This window comes from Crinia signifera, chromosome 19 (genome assembly GCF_055691185.1).
Source record: "Crinia signifera chromosome 19, ASM5569118v1, whole genome shotgun sequence".
In the NCBI taxonomy this organism is placed as follows: Eukaryota; Metazoa; Chordata; class Amphibia; order Anura; family Myobatrachidae; genus Crinia; species Crinia signifera.
The window spans coordinates 82,727,144-82,750,604 of record NC_139226.1 but is presented as its reverse complement, the minus strand read 5'-3'; the positions used below and the strand labels follow the sequence as shown (position 1 = coordinate 82,750,604).

General features: G+C 40.1%; 1 protein-coding gene across 1 annotated transcript in view; it reads right to left on the bottom strand.

The window, feature by feature from the left end:
* HACL2 (2-hydroxyacyl-CoA lyase 2) overlaps positions 1-23,461 on the bottom strand; it is an 86,635-nt gene that overhangs the window by 50,092 nt on the left and 13,082 nt on the right. Inside the window, exons 3-8 of the mRNA XM_083162793.1 lie at positions 22,087-22,288; positions 17,113-17,240; positions 15,707-15,845; positions 14,293-14,404; positions 13,288-13,387; positions 9,700-9,797 (exon numbers count right to left, since the gene is read on the bottom strand). Of these exons, the coding sequence (XP_083018919.1) occupies positions 9,700-9,797; positions 13,288-13,387; positions 14,293-14,404; positions 15,707-15,845; positions 17,113-17,240; positions 22,087-22,288 (779 nt within the window). The remainder of the gene's footprint in view (positions 1-9,699; positions 9,798-13,287; positions 13,388-14,292; positions 14,405-15,706; positions 15,846-17,112; positions 17,241-22,086; positions 22,289-23,461) is intronic.

Here is a 23,461-nt window from a genome sequence, read left to right as displayed (position 1 = left end):
AAAGTTATAGGGATCAAAAAAGTTTGGGGCAATTGGCGCCAGAAGGGCTGTGATACTGCACTTGCCCAAGCTGAAATGAAATATATATATAACATGAGCACTTTGACCCCAAAAGGTTTAAATGGGGATTTCGAACTTAAATGGTTCTTGTAATGAATTCTTGTAGGACTCCCTAAAAATATATAGACGTATTTGGTTACCTCTATTATTTTCCATCCGTATGAAGTTTCCCTTGAATTTTTTTGATATATTTTAATGATATTTATATGATCAATGGTTTATGACGTATAGATTCTTATTATTAAGATACAGTAAAATGCATTTATTTTAAATTTTCCTCCATGTATGCTGCTATTAGGTTAAAGAACCATCGTTATTATATTAAGAAATTTTAAAAACATTGTGATATATATAGATTGCCAGCCAGTATAAAAGTCGGGTCATGTGATGGTCGTTCCAACTTTTAAAGACATGCATATTGCTTGCAGAATACTATGTCCATATACTAGCGGGTCAGCTATACGCCTGTTGCGTTCCACTCAACAGGAAGTATAGCGCTGACCTATAAAGATGGCCGTGCGTGTCACGTTGAGATCACGTGACACGTTCAAAGCAGCGCTGCGTTCCACCAACGTCGGAGCGCACTGTGAGGATTAACGCTGACCCAGAAAGATGGCCGTGCGTGTCACGGTTATATCAGGTGACACGTTTGAACATGGCGCTGCGTTCCACCAGCGCTAGAACGCACTGTCGGGATTCACGCTATACGCTAGGTCCTGTATGATACAGACCTTTTGGAAGGGGGGAACCTATTGTGTAGATTCAAGTGTCCTACACGTCATCCGGTGAAGTGACACCAACGGATGTCCTAAGGAGGGTATGCCCATATTAGGACTTCCTGTCCACATTTAACATGTTTTAAAAGGATCGTTTTTATATGTACAGAGTGTGGTTTGATGCATTTGTTTTATGGCTAATGTTCAGCTAAATATGACACCATTTTGTTGTACCAAAGGGATAATTAATGTTAATTGAGGAGACGCCCATCTGTTTGGTCTCATTGAGCAATGGGTATTTATACCCCAGCAGAGCAAGGAATGACACCACCTTGATAAAGACCTAGGAAAGGTCGAAACGCGTTGGTGCGGTGTCCGTTTTTTCTGTATTAACCCATCCTTTGTAGATACTGGCAGCCTGTAACCACTACCCCCCAGAGGTATTATTTCCCGGGTATACCATCTATCCTCGGTGGGTTGTGTTGTGTTGACATCTGGCACCAGTTATCCATTGGTGTGTTTATATATTTTTTCGTCTTATTAAATGTCAATAAATAATACTTTTTGGATTTTACCGAACGGGTCTGAGAAGCCGTTTTTTCAACAACCAAAAGAAAGAAACCTTGATGAGAGTGGATCGATGTCGTTTATGTAAGCATACAAGTGAGCATCATTTTATCGCACTCATTGTCATCTGATGATTCAAAATCAGTGTAAAGAAACCGTTATATGTGGGGGTAGCAACTCCTTAATGTAAGCTTTATTGTAAGCATCAGTTTCTGAACTCAACACACGTGGTGATCCCCGTAAAGTTGTCATCTGCACAAGGGCCATAGGACAGGACTTGTTTAAGAAACCTCATCCCCCCTTTCTTGATTGTAAATACACAGACGTACTTCACCATATGTACTTTGTTCTATCTTTTATTCACATACCCCTGGGATAACCATTTTGGAAGAAAGAACACCGGACTGTTTTTTGGAATCTAAAGATCATCTCATGTGAGACTTTTCCATTATTGAAAAAAAAAAAAAAAAAAAAAAAACCCTCATTATTAGCGCTGACCCACCATATTTTTGTATTGTATTTGCTTGTATTTGACAGGACGATAACCCCTGTAGGTGGGTAGGCTGCTGATTTAAGATTGCGCAATTGAAAACATCCCTTTTTGTGTTCTAGTAGACTGTTGTTCAGGTGTTATCATTGTTTTCTGTGCTGCACCATGATGGGTTATAGGGAGAAAAGGAGTATTATTCTGAAACATATCTTTGAAAATCAGGATGATCCAATTCAGGCTGAAATCATAGAAGAAAGTTTAGACTTAATCATGCAAAAACTAGAAAAAATCTTGATTAAGGAGAGCTCAATCTGGTGGGAGATTGCAACAATGGAACAATACCTAGCAGATAAATTAATTCCAAAGGGCCTTATTATAACTAAAGAACCCTCTAGTAAGGAGGAGAGTACGGACTTCTATATGAATTGGAAACGAATTACGGAAGAATGTTCATTTTCCTTAATGGATCTGATTATACAGGAAAGGAAGAAACAACTTATACAAATGGAAGGAGAAATTTCACAACTAACTAAAATCATTGAACCCTCAAGAGGTTCAGAAGAATACAACCAGCTAGAGCGTGACATGGAATTCAGAGTAAAAAGAAAAGAAAAAGAAACCATACAACGAAAACAACGAAAGTATGTAAGGGATAAAACTGCACAACAAAAGGAAGATGCAGAAATCACCATAGAAGACACCTCTTCAGAAAGCGAGAGTTGTGATTGCCACCCCGTAACCCCAATTCAACAACATTCAAATTATAGGGGAGCACATAGATCAGAAGGAAGATCACAAAGAAGGACAAATTATAGATCAAGAACTAGATCTAAGGATTTAAGACGTTTTAAACAACCGTATCGAAGATATAGGAATATCAACGAATGGAGACAAAATGAAGGAGAACAAAAACAAAAGGAATATGGAGGTAGGAGAGATAGGTCGGAAAGAAAACAGAGACCGAAGTACAGACCTTTCCGTGATGAGGAAGAAGAGAAAATGAAGCATTTTCTGATACAAGACGAATGGCAGGAAGGAGATACATCAATGAGAATACCTCATAGGAACTCACGGAGAATGACATCGACAAGATATCAGGAGGAAGGCAATATACCCCTAAATATAATGAGGAACAAAAAAAACCACAATGGCCATAGAAGAAATCTAAATATTAGAAGGAATATAGATACAAACAACCAAAATCCATCCTCTCCCCCTTTTTTAGACCTAGGAAGGAAAAGAAGGACCAGAATATAACAGGCACCCCTAAGAACAAAACAAAAACAAAAAAGAAAAAGAACTTAAGAGGGACACGAGGGGGAAAGAAACGCTCAGGAAAACCAAAAGAACCAACAAACACTGTATCGACAGAAAACCTAGAAAAGGTTCATGACAACAGAATCTTTAATCTGAGCACTCACGTTTTGAATCAAGAAGAAAGATCGGTGCTAAACCATGGTTTAAAATATGCACTGGACAACCGCATAGATAAATTTGGAACCTACATTGATGTCCAAAAGTTTACTAGAAAATTGGCTTTGAAGAGGTTTTTTGCCGACAAAGAGACCCCAATATCTCAGAATACCATCACTGTCGAAAAAGAATTCAAACCGAAGTCCACATTTAACCCTTCTTTTGCGAAAGGATGTTATGTAGAGACATTTCAGAAACTAGTATGCGAAGATTTGGAGAAGATAACCCCCAAATGGCCTAAAAAGCCGAACTTAAACAAAAAAGAGAGGGAGGCAATAAAATCCCTACAAGGAAAGGAAGACCTAATAATAAAACCGGCAGACAAAGGGGGAAGTATAGTTTTAATGGATCGCGGTATGTATGAAAAAGAAGCCCTCAGGCAATTGAACGATAGGAGTACATACAGTTTATTGCGAGGGGATCCAAGTAATAAAATAACGAAAGATCTGCAAACCATGATTATGGGCTATAAAGAACAAAAAATAATCACGGAAAAGGAAGCCAAATTTATTATGAACCCGAGTCCATCCCTCCCGGTTTTTTACTTACTTCCTAAGATCCATAAAAATCAGAAAGAACCCCCGGGAAGGCCTATAGTAGCTGGAACAAACTCGATTACTGCTAATTTATCCGAGTTTGTGGATCACGCATTACAACCTGAAGTCATTAAAATACAGGCATATCTAAAAGACACCATAAATGTAATTAATGTCTTGGAGACCATAACTTGGAAAGAGGGGGATTTCTTAGTAACAGCCGATGTGGGGTCACTATATTCCATCATTGACCATCAGAAGGGAATGGAGTCCGTAAACCATTTTTTAGAAAAAGGAGGAACCCCAGAGACACAAAGAAAGTTTCTGATAGAGGCAATCGGTTTCATATTAACCCACAACTTTTTTTGGTTTAAAGATAGATTTTACAAACAAGTCCAGGGCACAGCCATGGGTACTAAATTTGCACCGGCCTATGCAAATTTATTTATGGGCTGGTGGGAAGAAAATACCATCTGGCAGAATAACGAATACATTAATAACATCTTAATATGGAAGCGATATATAGACGATATCCTGTTCGTCTGGAGGGGTAATGAGAACGACCTAAAGGTTTTTTGTGAAGGTTTGAATATTAATCAATGGAACATAAAATTAACCTTCGATATCAGTCAAACTGATATACATTTCTTGGACCTTAACATCTACATTAAAGAGAACAAGATACACACAAGAAATTACTCAAAACCAACGGACAATAACACCTATATCCCAGTGAACAGCAACCACCATAAATTGTGGCTAGAGAACATTCCTTCAGGCCAGCTACAACGAATTCGGAGGAACTGTTCGGAACTAGAGGTTTTTGAAACACAAGCCCAAGTAATGAAGGCACGTTTTGTGGAAAAGGGGTATAAAGAAAAAGATATTACTAAGACCATTACAACTCTAATGAAAAAAGACAGAGCCCCTATGTTGAAGTACAAAGACAAAACGGAGGACACTAAACCGGCGATGTCTTTCATCTCAAAATATAATAATCAACATAAAGAGGTTGAAAAGATCATAAGGAAACACTGGCACATCTTAATCAGAGACCCTTTACTGAAAGAATATATCCAAGAAAAACCAAAGTTCATTTACAGAAAGGCGGATAATTTAAAAACGTGTTTGGTTAAAAGTGCTGCTCCAGAGAAAAGAACAGGCCGGATCATGACAAAAGGCTTCCATAGGTGTGGAACTTGCCCCATGTGTAAGATCCATAAAAACACACCAATTAAAGTTGAAAAAGTGAGTTCTACAGCCAATGGATCAATCCATCAGATTAAAGAATTCATTACATGTAATTCCAAAAACTGCATATACATGATCGAATGTAAATGCGGCCTGCAATACGTAGGAAAAACTTCAAGAACCCTACGTGAAAGATGGGCAGAACATGCCAGAAACATAAAAAAAGGCATGGAAAAACACCATCTGTCTGAGCATTTTAAAAAGAGCCATAACTGCTCTACAGATGATATCGTTAAAGTTATAGGGATCAAAAAAGTTTGGGGCAATTGGCGCCAGAAGGGCTGTGATACTGCACTTGCCCAAGCTGAAATGAAATATATATATAACATGAGCACTTTGACCCCAAAAGGTTTAAATGGGGATTTCGAACTTAAATGGTTCTTGTAATGAATTCTTGTAGGACTCCCTAAAAATATATAGACGTATTTGGTTACCTCTATTATTTTCCATCCGTATGAAGTTTCCCTTGAATTTTTTTGATATATTTTAATGATATTTATATGATCAATGGTTTATGACGTATAGATTCTTATTATTAAGATACAGTAAAATGCATTTATTTTAAATTTTCCTCCATGTATGCTGCTATTAGGTTAAAGAACCATCGTTATTATATTAAGAAATTTTAAAAACATTGTGATATATATAGATTGCCAGCCAGTATAAAAGTCGGGTCATGTGATGGTCGTTCCAACTTTTAAAGACATGCATATTGCTTGCAGAATACTATGTCCATATACTAGCGGGTCAGCTATACGCCTGTTGCGTTCCACTCAACAGGAAGTATAGCGCTGACCTATAAAGATGGCCGTGCGTGTCACGTTGAGATCACGTGACACGTTCAAAGCAGCGCTGCGTTCCACCAACGTCGGAGCGCACTGTGAGGATTAACGCTGACCCAGAAAGATGGCCGTGCGTGTCACGGTTATATCAGGTGACACGTTTGAACATGGCGCTGCGTTCCACCAGCGCTAGAACGCACTGTCGGGATTCACGCTATACGCTAGGTCCTGTATGATACAGACCTTTTGGAAGGGGGGAACCTATTGTGTAGATTCAAGTGTCCTACACGTCATCCGGTGAAGTGACACCAACGGATGTCCTAAGGAGGGTATGCCCATATTAGGACTTCCTGTCCACATTTAACATGTTTTAAAAGGATCGTTTTTATATGTACAGAGTGTGGTTTGATGCATTTGTTTTATGGCTAATGTTCAGCTAAATATGACACCATTTTGTTGTACCAAAGGGATAATTAATGTTAATTGAGGAGACGCCCATCTGTTTGGTCTCATTGAGCAATGGGTATTTATACCCCAGCAGAGCAAGGAATGACACCACCTTGATAAAGACCTAGGAAAGGTCGAAACGCGTTGGTGCGGTGTCCGTTTTTTCTGTATTAACCCATCCTTTGTAGATACTGGCAGCCTGTAACCACTACCCCCCAGAGGTATTATTTCCCGGGTATACCATCTATCCTCGGTGGGTTGTGTTGTGTTGACATCTGGCACCAGTTATCCATTGGTGTGTTTATATATTTTTTCGTCTTATTAAATGTCAATAAATAATACTTTTTGGATTTTACCGAACGGGTCTGAGAAGCCGTTTTTTCAACAACCAAAAGAAAGAAACCTTGATGAGAGTGGATCGATGTCTTTTATGTAAGCATACAAGTGAGCATCATTTTATCGCACTCATTGTCATCTGATGATTCAAAATCAGTGTAAAGAAACCGTTATATGTGGGGGTAGCAACTCCTTAATGTAAGCTTTATTGTAAGCATCAGTTTCTGAACTCAACACACGTGGTGATCCCCGTAAAGTTGTCATCTGCACAAGGGCCATAGGACAGGACTTGTTTAAGAAACCTCATCCCCCCTTTCTTGATTGTAAATACACAGACGTACTTCACCATATGTACTTTGTTCTATCTTTTATTCACATACCCCTGGGATAACCATTTTGGAAGAAAGAACACCGGACTGTTTTTTGGAATCTAAAGATCATCTCATGTGAGACTTTTCCATTATTGAAAAAAAAAAAAAAAAAAAAAAAAACCCTCATTATTAGCGCTGACCCACCATATTTTTGTATTATGTAAAGAAAGCCATTGGACTGTGAAATTTACGCCATTTACTCTCAGCTTTGCGTGAGAGATTTTGTAGGGGTCTTGTTAATTTAGTGCCATGGTTGGCGTCTAGGCCTATGTGGAGTGTGGTGGGTAACTGGAGCCACTTCATCCAGGGCTGTTTTGAGAGTTAGGTTTAGGTGTGATATCGCCATCTCAGGGGTAGTGAATGCAGAAATAGGAGCAAGCACTAGAGGACAGCATGCAGGTGATAAGGTTGTGATCTGAGAGAGGTAAAGTAATATTGGTGAATTCAGACACTGAGCACAGCTTAGTGAATACAAGATCAAGGCAGTGGCCCTCCCGATGAGTAGAGGAGTCAGTCCATTGGGAGAGGCCGAGGGAGGAGGTTAGAGAGAAGTTTGGAGGCATGAGCAGCAGATTTTGGGCTATCAACAGCAATGTTGAAGTCACCCATGATGATGATTGAGATGTCAGAGGAAAAGAAGTGAGGCAGCCAGGCAGAAAAATCTTCCAAAAATCATGTTGACTGCCCAGGTGGGCGATAGATAGCTGCAACACGCAGCGAGAAAGGAGTGTAAGTTCTGATGGAATGTACTTCAAATGATGTGAATGTGAGTGATGGAACCTGTGGAAGAACTGTGTATGTGAAGGATTGGGATAGTAATATAACAACCCCACCTCCTCTTCTGTCACCAGGCTGGAGGTGTGTGTGAAGTGGAGACCATTGTGTGACAGGGCTGCAGGGGAGGCTGTGTCTGATTGTGAGAGCCGTGTTTCTGTTATAGCCAGCAGGTTGAAGTGGTTTGAAATGAAGAAGTCGTGGATGGATGTTAATTTGTTGCCAACAGAGTTTGCATTCCATAACGCACATTTTAGTGATATGAGGGGTGATGTTTATGAGGTTAGCTGGATTACTATGTTCCTGAGAGTTAGGTGTCTGAGAGTGGGGCAAGCAGCTGAGGCTTGGATTAATTGAAATGTCGACAGCTAACATAAGCAGTAGAGAGAGATAGGTATAGCTGCAGGTGGTTTGTGAATGTTGTTTATGGCGACAGTTTGTGGATGTTATTGTTAATGTAGAGAGATATGTAAAAATCTCATGAGTGTTAATAAGAGGGTTATGGATAATTGAGGCAGAAATGTGTATAGAGGGCTGAGTTTCAGGGAGAGAGAGAGAGAGAAGAGACTGATTTTGAGAGAAGACCATGGAGAGCAATACAGAGCAATAGTTTGTAGTACATGGTGTATTTGAACAGAGTTATATAGGCATATAGAGTTATATTAGCCTTGCAATAGTTAATAGCAGCTTACTGGGGTTGCTTATATAGTTATTTCTAAACCCTACATATATGCGAGTGCACTCTGACTAGCACAGCTGACCATAGCTTGCATACAATGCTATGGCTTGCAGTGAAGTAAATGGTTTAAATTGTCGAGTTTCCCTGTATTTGGTGAAGCAGACCAGCCTAATATGGCTCCAATTAGCAAGGCATAAATGTCTACATTTCTCTCTGCACAAGTAACATCTGCCCCACCTGCAGTGCACATGGTTTTGTCCATCAAGAAGGATTTTGTCAGAAAGAGTGAACTAGAATAAGGCCCATAGTGACAGTGTGAGTATATTGGAATGCAAGTTAGGTACATGCGTTCAATTTTAGAGGTTATTGCAAAAGGGTGAATGGCACGTCGGTTTTAAATCTTTCTGAGGCTTGAAGATGTTTTGGTGATGGTTTCATCTGTTTTCATCCGTTTAAGTCCTGAATAAGTCCTGAATATGTTGTTTCATTATATAACTCTTTTAAATAACACCCTCTGAATATAACCCAACAGCCTAGAGAAGTTCCCTTATGAATGATGGATCATGTCCATGTGAACTCAATACCACGAATCAGGGCTGAGCATTCCCCCCCTAACAAATTACAAGGCAGGCAATAAAACTCCAATATAAAAAAACATTCAAATATCAGATTGCCAGCAAAAAAATGTTGTGCCCAGGGGCGGCCTGAACTCTAAATTCGCCCCTGTATATGTGCCTACTCTTTTTTATTTATTTTTTTTATTTATGAACAGTTTCTTATATAGCGCACACATATTCCTCAGCGCTTTTATAGAGAACACTCACATCAGTCCCTGCCCCAGTGGAGCTTACACTCTATATTCCCTACCACATGTACACACACACACACACACACACACACACACACATTCACTCTTGGGTTAATTTTTGTTGGGAGCCAATTAACCTACTGTACCAGTACATTTTTGGATTGTGGGAGGAAACTGGAGTACCCGGAGGAAACCCATGCAAGCAATGGGAGAATATACAAACTCCACACAGTTAGGTCATGGTGAGAATGACCTCAGCACTGTGAGGCAGTAATGCTAACCATTACACCATCCGCGCTGCCCCGAATATATAGGTAATTGTATTTAGTCAGAAAACCATGATAAGCCATTAAATAAATATACTTAATGAAGCACCTGTTGCTTAAAATGAATGAAATTAATTTGCTACCTGAGATTGTCAGCTGGTATCGGAGGCAGAGTGGCCTGACTGCCCAGGATGAATACAGGCTTCTTAGCACGACTCACCATCTCCACACACTGCTGGATCTGGAAAATGGACAATAATGACAAGACAACTACTACTTTAAGGTGAAGCAGAATGAGCAGGATAGTAATTGAGCAGGATAGTAATTAGTTGATTAGAAGGGTAACATACATGAAACAGTGTTCCAGAAGAAATACTAAAGGTCCATACACACGGAGCCGTTTTCCCCCTGCCCGGTGCTGACAGCGGGGTGCGGGAGGCTTTGCATAGCGCAGTGCAATGCAAAGCCGTTCTCAAAGCTGGTATAACCAGCAGATGAACGGCTTTCCCGGTGATGTTGCGGGAGCGCACAGCAGCGCTCACCACAGGCGCATACACACTGGGCGGCTTTGAGCTAAAACCCCCTCAAACCTGCTGTTTTGACCGACTTTCAGCTCAAAGTCGCCCAGTGTGTATGGGCCTTAAGGCTCTCATAAAAACAATTATGGGAGAAACAAAAATAAAATCCCTCTCCCCAAAATAAAAGTATAATAAAAAAACACAATTATATAAGGGAGATTTATGAACGCTTGGAAAGAGATAAGGTACAAACCAGTAAACTTCTTTTATTTTACGAGAGGGGAAAGTCCCCTCTGTCCAACGCATGCCTTGATAAAGGGAACCAGCATTCCCAAAACGCGTTGGCCAGAGGGGACTTTCAACAGCCAAAGAAGGAACAATAAACATCGCAACATCCTGGAGAGAAGGTAACATCCATTTTTGGAGGACCTGTGTTCTTTTCTCGGCCGGATTGACCAGGTTCATTGGTTGCTTTTTTCTCCAGGGTAGATGCGATTCCCTATTTTTTTATTTATTTCTGTTTTTAATAAAGTTTTTTTACCAGTAAAAATATTTTATCTAAATTAAACTTCACTGTTCATGTTAAAGATACCTTAATAGGAGGAGGCACACAAGAAAGACAGTGAGTACCGGTACGCCATTATCTATACCCACTTAAAGAAACCTTGATAAATCTGAAAACACCTAACCCGATGTGAGTTAGGTGCGCCACAGATTATACCGACCTACATTAAGATAATGATCATGTCTTAAAAAACTGTATTATTTAATATGCCAACCTGACACTAGCAATCTTTCTTTCCCTCATACCTATTCATAAATCGCACAAGGGAAGAAACGAGGAGGAACCCCATCTGGGAATCATTCAGATCCTAATAATCCCCAGAGCCAAGTATTCCTTTTATTCTTCCCCTCACAGATAAAGGTGTAGCGCCATTCCATTATACACCCCGTTTTGGCTGTAATTGAATAGCTGGGCGTTAAAGACCAAGGCTAACTCCATTTTTTGCACATATTAAATTAATGTTGCCAATTGAATACCTCAGTTAGTCCTCAAAACAGAACTATCTTGACACAAGAAAAACAAAAGAGGACCAAGTTCAGATACTTTTTAGACTGAAGAAAAAGTCAGAACAAGCATTACTTTCATGATTAGCATTTTCATTGGCAGACTTCAATGGCTGAAAAGGGGTATTCTGCAAGACCCACAAAACCAAACCCCATGGAAAAAGTAAGTTAGACATAAAGAATTCCCTGGAAAAAAAAAGCGTCATGTCATCCGTCTTTGGAAAGACTGACCAAGAAGAAACTTGAACCATCAGGGAATCAGCTGCCAGACCACAAACATTTTCACTCCCATCAGCCAAATAAATCTTCCAAACCCAGTGACACATTTTTAACAGAAACTGGCTCCCTTGCCTTCAAAAGATCTGTACAACATTCAGCAAACCCTTTGACCTTTCCCAACATAGCTTCCACATTAAAGCCAGACAAGCAAAAGCTAAATGTTGACAAGAACCTGGAGTCAACAGATCTAGCAACTGAAGAAAAACCATGGTGAAGCTCCTAGCAAGTTCTAGCAAGCTACGAGGAGAGATTAAGCAATTTGGGCTATTTACATTAGAAAAGAGACGTGTATGGTGGGACATGCTCAACATGTACAAATATATGAGGGGCCAATATAAGGAACTGTCACACACCTTTTTTTCTACTAGAAAGGAATCTAGGACGCAAGGGCATGAGTATAGATTATAAGAAAAAAGATTTTGTTCAGCTAGAAGAAAAAATGTCTTTACAGACAGAGCAGTCAAACTCTGGAACGCTCTTCCAGGAGAAGTGGTGTCGGCTGGCTCAATAAATACGTTCAAAACAAAGTTGGACAAACATTTACTGGATAAAAATATCCATGGGTACAAATTAGAAATATAATCTGTCTTTAAAATATCAGAACCTACCAAATCATAAGTGGATAATCTATTCTAGGTTGAACTAGATGGACGCAAGTCTTTTTTCATCCTTACCTACTATGTAACTATGTATGTGCAGCAAATCTGAATTCCAGAATCTCGAGCTATCAGTGTTACCAGGGCCCACTTTTTCTAAAATCTTTTTGAGAACCAAAAGAGCTACCAGATGGAACAAATAAAAAAGTATAACTATATGGGACCACAGTTGCATCTATCAATATTGAATTGGTGGTGCTCCAAAATGTTTTTGAAAAAAAAATTCTATTCTCTTTCATGGATAAACCTACAGATCTATGAAAAAGATTTTCTATTTTTTTGTAAATACTTGCCTGGCATATAATGTAATCTTGTCATTATTTGTTGACAGTCAATATTTTGGCACCAGACGGTCAACATCGACTAGGTCGAAGGTTGACATGGTAATGATTGGCACATAAAAGGTCAACATGAGTTTTTCATTTTTTTTTGGTGTCAATTTGAAATGGACTCCAAAGTAGTGCCCCGCTTCCCTCGCTATGCTTGGGCAAGGTACTTCGTTGTTCACATACGGAGTCCACGAGTATATACATGATGATAGGTTATCGGTGTCTAGGTCAACACCATATTGTCAACTCTGACAAGGTTTATACAAGGAAAATGTTAACATGGCAATAGGTGACAAGTTTTTCACAATTTTTTAATTTTATCCTTTTATACTTTACCAATCTCAATCGTGGATGGCAAAGTGTGGCAAGCGCATCTGTAGCAGAGCAAGGCACTTGGCCCCAAAGTATGGCGAGCAAAGTGGTACACTAATTGGTGGTCCACATGCTGAAATCTATAAATTGACAAATAAATGTCAAATCAACCTTTTCATGTGTCAACCTAAGCACTGTCGACACTATGACCCACACCCCAAATAATGAAGAAGAGACAAAAAAAAAATTGCTATAAATAAACAGGTGTTCTTGTTAAGCTATAGAGTGGTATGTGGGATAGATTTTTTGCAATGTTGTATATCTTTGTAAGTAAACAAAGTATGCCGCTATTCATTTGGAAATATTGTTATAGCCAAATATAAAGTTCTACTGTGTATCTTCCTTATTTAATAATAATGTTAATATTTCATATTAATTAGTAAAGTTTAATATTAATGTTAGAAAGCGCCTTGAGTCCTATTTGAGAGTGTTCTATAATTAAAATAATTAATAATTATAATGTTAATATGCATGAAATTAGGTTTAATACAGTAAGTCATTAAACAGACCTGCTCAGCTGTAGCCTTAGGGATGGAGACTAGAAGAGGTGAAGTGTCTCTGGACTCCCAAGCTCCAGCAAATAAATTATTCAGGTGATTCTGCAAGTACCTGATAGGTGAAAATCCAACATTGGAAATACAGTCACAAAACCTTATACACTGATGGGGTGTATGATGAACTATAGTCACAGTATAGTTAAACAGCATTATACAATACTCCAATGAAATTACTATACTGTAGTGTGAACTTCTCATCTAACAACGGAAGAAAGGATGCCAGTCGCACAGGACCACTATATAGAAAAATGGACCCCCATGTATATTAAAGTGTATACTTGTCATTGGGAGGTGTGCTACCAATGGATATAGATACTTGCAGAAAAAGACAAAAGAGAAAGAATGTCCTTATGTGGGTGCACCAACATAAGGACATTCTTTCTCTTTCGACCTTTTCTGAAATTCTCATCTACCCACTGAGGTTTGAAAATAATTTAAAAAAAGGATCAGGGTTGGTGACTGGGATATAAAATCAACATTGCATTCAAATTCACCATCATGCCCCATCGTTACAGAAAAAAAAATTATATTTTTTTTTTGCAAGAAAGGCCCTTTTTGATCAAAACAAATTTTACATGTGTTAAAAAGAGGACACCATCTATTTTCACTTTTCCTACCTGTCTTTGCAGAGCTCTAGCAGACTATAAATACATTCATGGTATTAAAGAGGGAACTCTGTCAAGTTGTTCCCAAAGCATGGTGGTTCTGAGTGCCTTGTCATGCCAGTGCTTTTGACCTGGTATAAAGGCACTTATGGAGCAATAGTCTATTGGTCAGAAGATAGAGTGGCACTTCGAACAAGAAACACAATAAATCCTGCCTGCCACCATATACATTGTACTGCCATACACTTGTCTGTGAATAAGCAGAGGTAATAAGCCGACTTATGTGATCATTACAGAATATTTCAGTAATGCTCCAATATATAAGATTATATTGCATGTCTGTAACTCTTACCAATTAATTATTTTTCCTAGAATTCCTTTAGGAGCACCTTTTGGGGACAACTCTTTATGGATCACATGATATGGATACAAAATGTCAATGGGAAACTCCACAAACACGGGCCCTGGAAAACAGACAAGCTACAGTTGAAAGAAAATGCCTGATTTGAATTAAAGAGAATGACAGTAGAAATATACATATAAAATGAAGCCCTTATGCTTGCAAGCTAGAGTTTGCTGTATGTGCGACACATACTTTTTGTACTATATGCAATATGATCTAGTACAAAATGTAGAGAACATCACTAAGTGTATGAGCTTAAGGCATCATGTCTAGGTCTAGTTCTAAAGCCTCACAAAACTCGGCTCCAGAATCCCATTAACAAAAGACAGGATAGGAAGTACCCCTTTCACATTGCAAACCCGGGTCCGACCCAGCTCAGTTCCTTATATAGTGCATTTTTCGACCCGGGTTATTCTAGGATTGCTGCCTTTCAGAATGAACCCCATGCTAAACAGTGTGATGTGATTTTGAATGGATTTTTTTGGTTCACATTGATGTCATAATCGGATATATTTAGCCAGATCGGTCACTCATCCCCTGTGTGTGTAACGTTCCCGCCCAGCATTCTACACAGAATAACCCGTGTACAGTCACTATGTTGACTACACACAACCCTCCCCATTCCCCAGCACCAGCCCCGCACGGACCCCAGTCACCCAGGCTGCATCACCAGGAACACAGGACTTTGCTGACACCGCACTGTTGTACCTGTTTTTTTGTGCAATAAATGTTTTGTATGTATCACATACAAGTGTCATTTTCATATTGTGGGCAGAGCACACCTTAGAACCAAATAGCACATCCACACAATCTGACACCGCAGTATAACTTTCCAGACACTTAGTGAGTCTGACAGGAGGGACCCACTTCCAGAGTGCGCATTTCTACCCCTATACCCTTTATAAAAAAACAAACAATTATTTTGACAGCTTGCATACTGTCATCTTCACTGGGAACCTGAGCCGCTCCTACTCCGCACTGTGTGAAATCAGTTGCTGATCACCTGGGCAACAATAACAACGCAATGCATAAATGTGGCTAGCTGGCAGCAGAAGCTTTGCAAGGTAATTAGTAAATGGAATCTCTCGCTTGTGCAACAATTAAAGAAGGTTATTGGATCTATTAAATGAGAGTTACATTATGCCATCTCTAAACATGTGCAACAGAAAATACAATTAAATGCACAGACTACAACACAGTCACATAACTCAATTAATTATTCTGGTAATTACTCTCTAGACAATACTACTTGCTACTTTTATACAATGAAAGACTATGAATAAGAATAGTTTCAGCACACTTATTCTATACAATATGCAGTGTTATGAAGTGAACCGTTTTAGCAGTAAAGAACATCGCTCACCGGGAGTTCCCGACTGTGCCTCAGCCAGTGCCTTCCGCAGCACAGGGATAATCTCACGTATAGTCCTTACAGATGCACAGAATTTACAAATAGGCCTAAAGAGAGATAACTGGTCTATGTCCTGGAGGGCTCCTCTGCCCTAGTACAAAAAAAGGGTTAGAAGATAAATTATATATTTGTAATATATGGTCAAGATACCATACATCTGTAAAATACATCATGAGGAGAGCCAGAGAAAGATTTTTATACGTTTAATACAAGAACAGAGATTTTTAGTAGTTTTATTTTAGACACATGTAAAACAAAAAATTCTGCAACACTAAGAAAAATAATTGTTTCATAGCAACTGTTTCATAACAACTGCATTCCTTGCGAAATATATATATATATATATATATATATATATATATATATATATATAGTTAGTATTTATCTGGGGGCAGACTATAACCTAAAGGTTGGATGCAATTTTCCTTGAACTCCCCCCTGGAGTGATTTCATCCGATTTTTTACCTTTGTTCTATCACACGAGATATATCGAGCCACGTAAATTGCATGCGATAGATCTGATGGAATATAATTGTACCATAGATATATCTGATGGGCTGGCTTAAGGGCAAAGGAAACACCAGTCAATCTTCCTGCGATACATCGCATGCACAAAAAAACATTCCATTTTTAACACAATTCAATGCAATTCTGGCAAATCAGCACTAGCGATCTAGGGGCTCCGATCTAGCGCTCATGAGACTGCGCATAGGATCGGATTGGATGGAAACATGCGATTTGACACTTTATAAATGCTATACTGGCCCAAAAGGTTGGAATCGCATTAAATCATTGTAGTGTATTTTTTATTTATTTTATAAATTGGAGTTCTAAATAAGACCAGATACTCTCAACTGTAGAACACATTTTGTACAGTCAATAAATACTTGTTGGTTATCAATTACCAACAACCTGTACATGGCAATTCTAGATAATCTTTAAACAGTGCATTCGCAGTAGACCAATAACAATGATCTTTTGAAGCTTACAGCTTATCCCTTTTACACTTGACTCTGATACATCTGCAGCTTGTCAGTAGCACTATACAGCCCCTAGGCTAGGTTACACTTGTACCTTTTACATCAGCATGCACAGAAGATAATATATGTGGTATCATATGTACTAGGACAATGCAGCTTCTACACTTGGAGGAATCTAGGCACAATCATCTTTTTGTGTGTATCACAATCACACATATTTTTTCAATTTTAATTAAAGTGATTTGTTAAAATATAAAATATAAACAAGCTAAAAAATGTGGATGAGAATCCAATTAAGATCATCCAAATAGCTGGGGTCAAATTTAAATAATGAAATGCTGCCCAGAAATGAAATCCCACAAGAAGAGGATTACTTACCTGTAGTAACGTGGCAGCCGCTCCACCTATTAGCAGAAGGGGGGATTCTGCCATCTGAGCATTCTTAATGGCTGTGACTGTATTTGTTAAACCTGGACCTGCGGTCACTGCAGCCACACCCACAGTCCCTGCACCACAACAATGGTACAGATTAGAGTAATCATTATTTATTTATTATTTATTAACAGTTTCTTATATAGCACACACATATTTCGCAGCGCTTTACAGAGAATATTTGATCATTCCCATCAGTCCCTGCCCCATTAGAGCTTACAATCTATATTCCTTACCACATGTACACGAACACCCAGACATTCTAGGGTTAATTTGTTAGGACCCTACCAGTATATTTTGGGATTGTGGAAGGAAACCGAACTACCCAGAGGAAACCCACGCAAATACGGGGGGAATATACAAACTAACCATGTACTGCCTTGCCATAGGACTACCAACATGTCAAATGATCTAGAAAGGTCTAAAGATAGCACTTAACTAATATATCTTCACAAGATACAAAATGCCCAGTCGTACATATCACCAGCTTAAAAAAGTGATACAATGGAGAGTGATAAACCACCAGCCAATCAACTCCTAACTTCCATGTCACAGGTTGCGTTTTTAAAAATGAGGGGGGTTACACCTTGCGGTGTCACTTTGCGCTCTGGGGACCCTTGTGAGTATACAATATGAACTCGTTATGACTATTAATAAAGTCAACATGTATGAGTGAAGCGTTGTCTTTTCAAAATAAATAGCATTTATTGAATGTTTACATAATACATTGAGTATACAAAAAATGGATAATGATAAAATTTCTATGTGATAACAGATGTTTAAACAATATTTAAAATTGGTTAAAACAAAATATCTAAGCCTAATACCGATACACACATACCTTGGGTGAGTGGGGTATGGGATAACACACAGGGGGTATGCCTTTAGGTGTGATCACCCTTATATTCTGTCTGGATGAAAGTCAGTTTCTGTAGCCTTTAACAAGGATGCCACTGTGGGCTTGATACTACCCCTTCCAAATGTAGGAGATGAACGTGGAAACGTCTGCCGGCAGACTCCCGTCGACTGACCTCTTTTGTAGTGAGGTTTGATCGGCGGTTCCAGGTGCTTGCGTGCCTTCGACTAGTTTCGCCAGGTAACTGGCTTCCTCAGGATGGTCGCAGTACTGGTGAAGCTTCCTGTTCCTCCTTATATGGTAGAGGTGTGGGTGTGGTTTTGTGACGCTGGTGTAGCCTCTAATAGTTCCTGCACCAATCAGTGCTGCTGCTCACTCCGGAGTGTGCGGGACTTAGTACCCGCACCTATCACCGCTGTGTCTTTCTGCTGATGCGGCGGAGATTGCCGTGGGCGGGTGACGTCACTGTTGCCCTTCTCGACTTCCGCCCTTCTCAGGGCCGTATTAGCGCTGTTCGTCATTCTGCCGTTGCCTTGGTGACGCGGTCTGTGTATGCTGCTGACTTCCGCCCTTCTCAGGGACGCGTCTCTGCTGTTTGTTAACAGGTCGGCGTGGGTTATTGATAAATTACCTCCATTTCATCTTCTGTATGCACCATACTTTATATATATAAAAAAGCTATTCTTTAGCATTTAAATTCTTCTCTCTATGAATTATGGTCATTTCAAGTCATTTTGTAGCGTTATTTTTGAAGCTCCATACACTGTATGCATTATAGATAAACCTATATAGAGTTATTACATGTTGCAATCCCATCCCCCTCTTCCCTCCCTCGCACCTTCCTGCATGTGTCAATGTTAGAAGACCAACTCAAAATCATTGCCCTGCACAACGGTGTTACACCGTACTACAGGGACATGAAGAAACATTCTGAATCCAACATCAACGACAGCTTTAGCTTCCGTAGACAATGGCTCAATAACCCACGCCGACCTGTTAACAAACAGCAGAGATGCGTCCCTGAGAAGGGCGGAAGTCAGCGGCATACACAGACCGCGTCACCAAAGCAACGGCAGAACGACGAACAGCGCTAATACGGCCCTGAGAAGGGCGGAAGTCGAATTGACAGAAGGGCAACAGTGACGTCACCCGCCCACGGCAATCTCCGCCGCATCAGCAGAAAGACACAGCGGTGATAGGTGCGGGTACTAAGTCCCGCACACTCTGGAGTGAGCAGCAGCACTGATTGGTGCAGGAACTATTAGAGGCTACACCAGCGTCACAAAACCACACCCACACCTCTACCATATAAGGAGGAACAGGAAGCTTCACCAGTACTGCGACCATCCTGAGGAAGCCAGTTACCTGGCGAAACTAGTCGAAGGCACGCAAGCAGCTGGAACCGCCGATCAAACCTCACTACAAAAGAGGTCAGTCGACGGGAGTCTGCCGGCAGACGTTTCCATCTCCTACATCTGGAAGGGGTAGTATCAAGCCCACAGTGGCATCCTTGTTAAAGGCTACAGAAACTGACTTTCATCCAGACAGAATATAAGTGTGATCACACCTAAAGGCATACCCCCTGTGTGTTATCCCATATCCCACTCACCCAACGTATGTGTGTACCGGTATTAGGCTTAGATAATTTGTTTTAACCAATTTTAAATATTGTTTAAACATCTGTTATCACATAGAAATTTTATCATTATCCATTTTTTATATACTCAATGTATTATGCAAACATTCAATAAATGCTATTTATTTTGAAAAGACAACACTTCACTCATACATGTTGACTTTATTAATAGTCATAACGAGTTCATATTGTATACTCACAAGGGTCCCCAGAGCGCAAAGTGACACCGCAAGGTGTAACCCCCCTCTTTTCTAGCACTACCACTGTAGTACTGGCAGTGTACCAACACTTTTGCAGCTAGGTGACCACCCTAAGTCCACGGCGCAACCTTCCCGGAAACCCCATATAGAATCTGTGTTTTAAAAATGACAGGTAAGAGCTGATTGGATGGTGGTTTCTCACTATCCATTTTATCACTTAGTACATCTGGTCCAGAAGGTGATCTAACAGTTACTGTTGGGGCCTTCACACAAAGCAATCTCACTCCGACAATTCCTCTGCATTGCTATGTGTGTAGGGACATAGCAAGTCACTGAGGATATTGTCAGATTTGATTGCATGAACAGACGACAGTGGGATTGTGAACGGGAGCATGCATCGTGTAGAGGGTACACACTGCATGGTAATATAGCTAACAATATCGTTATCGTGTATACCCAGCTTTAGAACAGGGAATACATTGCATATTTATTTATTAACAGTTTCTTATATAGCGCAGCATATTCCGTTGCACTTTACAAAGGAGACAGTGATACAACAAACAGGGTATTTACAGACAGTCAAAAGGTAGGAGGGCCCTGCTCGCAAGCTTACAATCTATAGGAAAATAGGTATTGATACATAAGGATAGATACGGATGTCTGTCTTGCTGACCTCAGCCGCATATAGTGGCATCTTTTTGTACCAATTAATCTAAAGACATATTTCAGGAACATGTCACACAAGAGGATTTTGCTTCAGAAAAAAAATAAATCAGCACTTTTATTTTGTTAAATATTTTACAAAGGGAATGAATAAGCTGTAAAAGCAGATTTCACGGTCTAACTGTTTTCTAGGTAATGGTAGTATTTGGGACCAGCAGAAAAAAAACAGCTGAACTTATAAATGAATGAAAGCGTTATGTTTCTGGCCCTTTTTAAACAACTGTTTAAACTGCATTTAGACCTTATGTAGAGCTTTTGAAAATGGCATTATTATTATTAATATGATTATCATTATTCGTTATTTATATGGCGCCAAAATGGATCTGCAGAGCCCAAATTAGAGTACATAAGCGAATAAACAGTTCAATACAATAGAGGGCAAGTTAATTGTATATACACATAGCGGTACTTATGTAGTATCTGTATTTTAAAATCGGGTCGGAAAAATCGCATCGAATCGCATGCCTTAAGGTAAGGCATACAATCAGAAAATCGGCAGCCCAGATACTACATAAGTACCCACATAGCTGCTTCAGCAGCTGGACACTAAACGAAGGGCCTGGTTGGCTCGCTACTCAGCATACATTCTCTGCCTAGCGAGCCCATAAACGCCTCCCATCCAAACATCTACACTGTACCATTCTGGGTACGCGAACACATCCCCTCGCATGCGGCCAAAGGGGAGAGAAATCATTTGATGGTCACAGACCATCAAACCATTTTTTGACCCTTAGATAATACTCTATACTGACTTTTCTTTCCGTCGCTGTTAGATGAAGATGGGGTGGGCGGTGAAATCATGACGTCAGCCAACCGCCCCAAGCAGGCAATGCCACACCTGCTTCTACAAAGGAATTGCCAGCATTTTTATGGGGACATCCAAAAAACGTTGCACGTTCCACTGCTACTGTCCCCTGCACTCCTTCCAAACAGAAAATGGCCCAGCGAGTGTGTAACTCGCCGAAGCTGTTCGCACATGCGCAAACCCCGACCATCTTGGTTGGGGCAGAATACGGATTGCAATGAGCGTTCCTGAATCAGCCTCTAAGAATTTAAAGAATAACATTTTGGAACTGCTATTTCCTAAACTATTTCAAGAAGGCTTGTGGGAGGGTGACCAATTTTTTGTCCTCTGTCGAACTTTGTCCTGTACTAAAGCCTCAGACTCCTGCTGTGTATGCTATCACATACATAGATACATACAAGTGATATTAAGTACAAACTGCAACTTTTTTTAGAAACATGCCCACACATGGTTCGATGTACGGGTGCGATGAAATGTGTGCTCCCGCGTAGATCTAATCGCACAGCACATAAAGTATGTGCTGCCCGTACTTTTTGAACTAGCCTGCATTGCATCTAGTTCAAAATGCGAAGTGCTTAGCCCATCGCATGTGTTTTGAACTAGTTGCAATCTAGTTAAAAACACATGGTGCGCACCGCAAGTGTATGGGCACCTTTAGAAACTGAATCTCTTTAAAAAAAAAAAAATGATTACAGCATACCTGAAAGTCTGGCCACTGCATCTGCAGCGAATACTGCAGTCGCCTCATGCCTCGTGTCCACCACACGAATACCCAACTTTTCACAGGCAACAAGGATGGGTGAGATATGACCACCGACTAGCGTGAACACATATTTCACGCCATGGGACTGAAGCACCTTTGCTACCAACTCTCCACCATGGCAAGGACTTTGTGTCTCAACCTTCAACAAAAATAGGGCAGAAAAAAAACATTGCTTTATGATGAGTCAACACATATAACAGGAACAATGAGTACATTATTTTCTGTAGGAACTCATTTTTTACTATAGTCAAGACCTGGCAAATAACCTTTAAATAGTGGTATGAAAATACTGTTGTTATTGTCGGATCGCACATGCGCAAAGCCATTAAGCAAAGAAATTCGGTGTCTATTCTGATTGTGGGTGGAAACCAGAGTTTGTGGGAGTGTCAGAGAAAGCGTGGGCGTGGCAAGGCTTTTCTCCGGTGGGTATGTGATGTTCAGCTATGGCCTCGATCAGCCTGTCTCGCACAGGCAGAGTAGTTCTGGGTTACACACAGACTGGGAAAATCATTCGATGATGAATGACTTGCGAATGGGTTTGCAGCCTTGTACGGAAACAATTTTACAGAGCAGTGATCAGGTCTGAATAACCCCCATACTCTGAAAGACGAGATCAACAGAGGTTTAGGGGGTATTCAATGTATGCCGATATTTCCGACTGTCGAAAATATTGGCACACATTGAATACCCCCCTTAGACTACACTACATTGCACCTTCAGTTTCCTCTCAAAACTGAACACTTAGGCTGGTCACACAATGCACAATACTGCAGCTGACAAGGTAGAGGACAGGAGCAGCTTAATAAACAAAGCACCTCCATACACTATGCGATCGTCTAAGGCGATCTCCATTCACAGCTTACAGTTGGCTGAACAATGTCCTGGTAGATTATATAGGTTTGAAAAACAAACCTGAATGACACAGAATGCTTTTCGGCCATTTTGAGGCTGTGAGTGATCTATTTTTCTTATACTTCATGGCAGCCCCACAACGGCTTAAGTCCCTTTATTTCTAGCATAGCATAGACAGGAAGGATTATCTTCACAGGATCCTACCACCACGAAACTTAAATCTGCTCCTCCCCCTACTTCCTTGATTAATTCTCAAACTAAAGACTCTAATGTATTTGTCTTCTTGCTCAGTTGTACACCGGGCCTCCCACCTCTCGGTTTACTCTGGTGAGATCCTGTCTGTGCTGTTCTCCGAAGGGAGTAGTACACACTGTTGTAGGAAAGATTCAGTTTCATGGCAATTTCTTGCATGGAATAGCCTTTCGCATGAAAGTTCTTTTTTGTGGCCATTTTGAGAGTA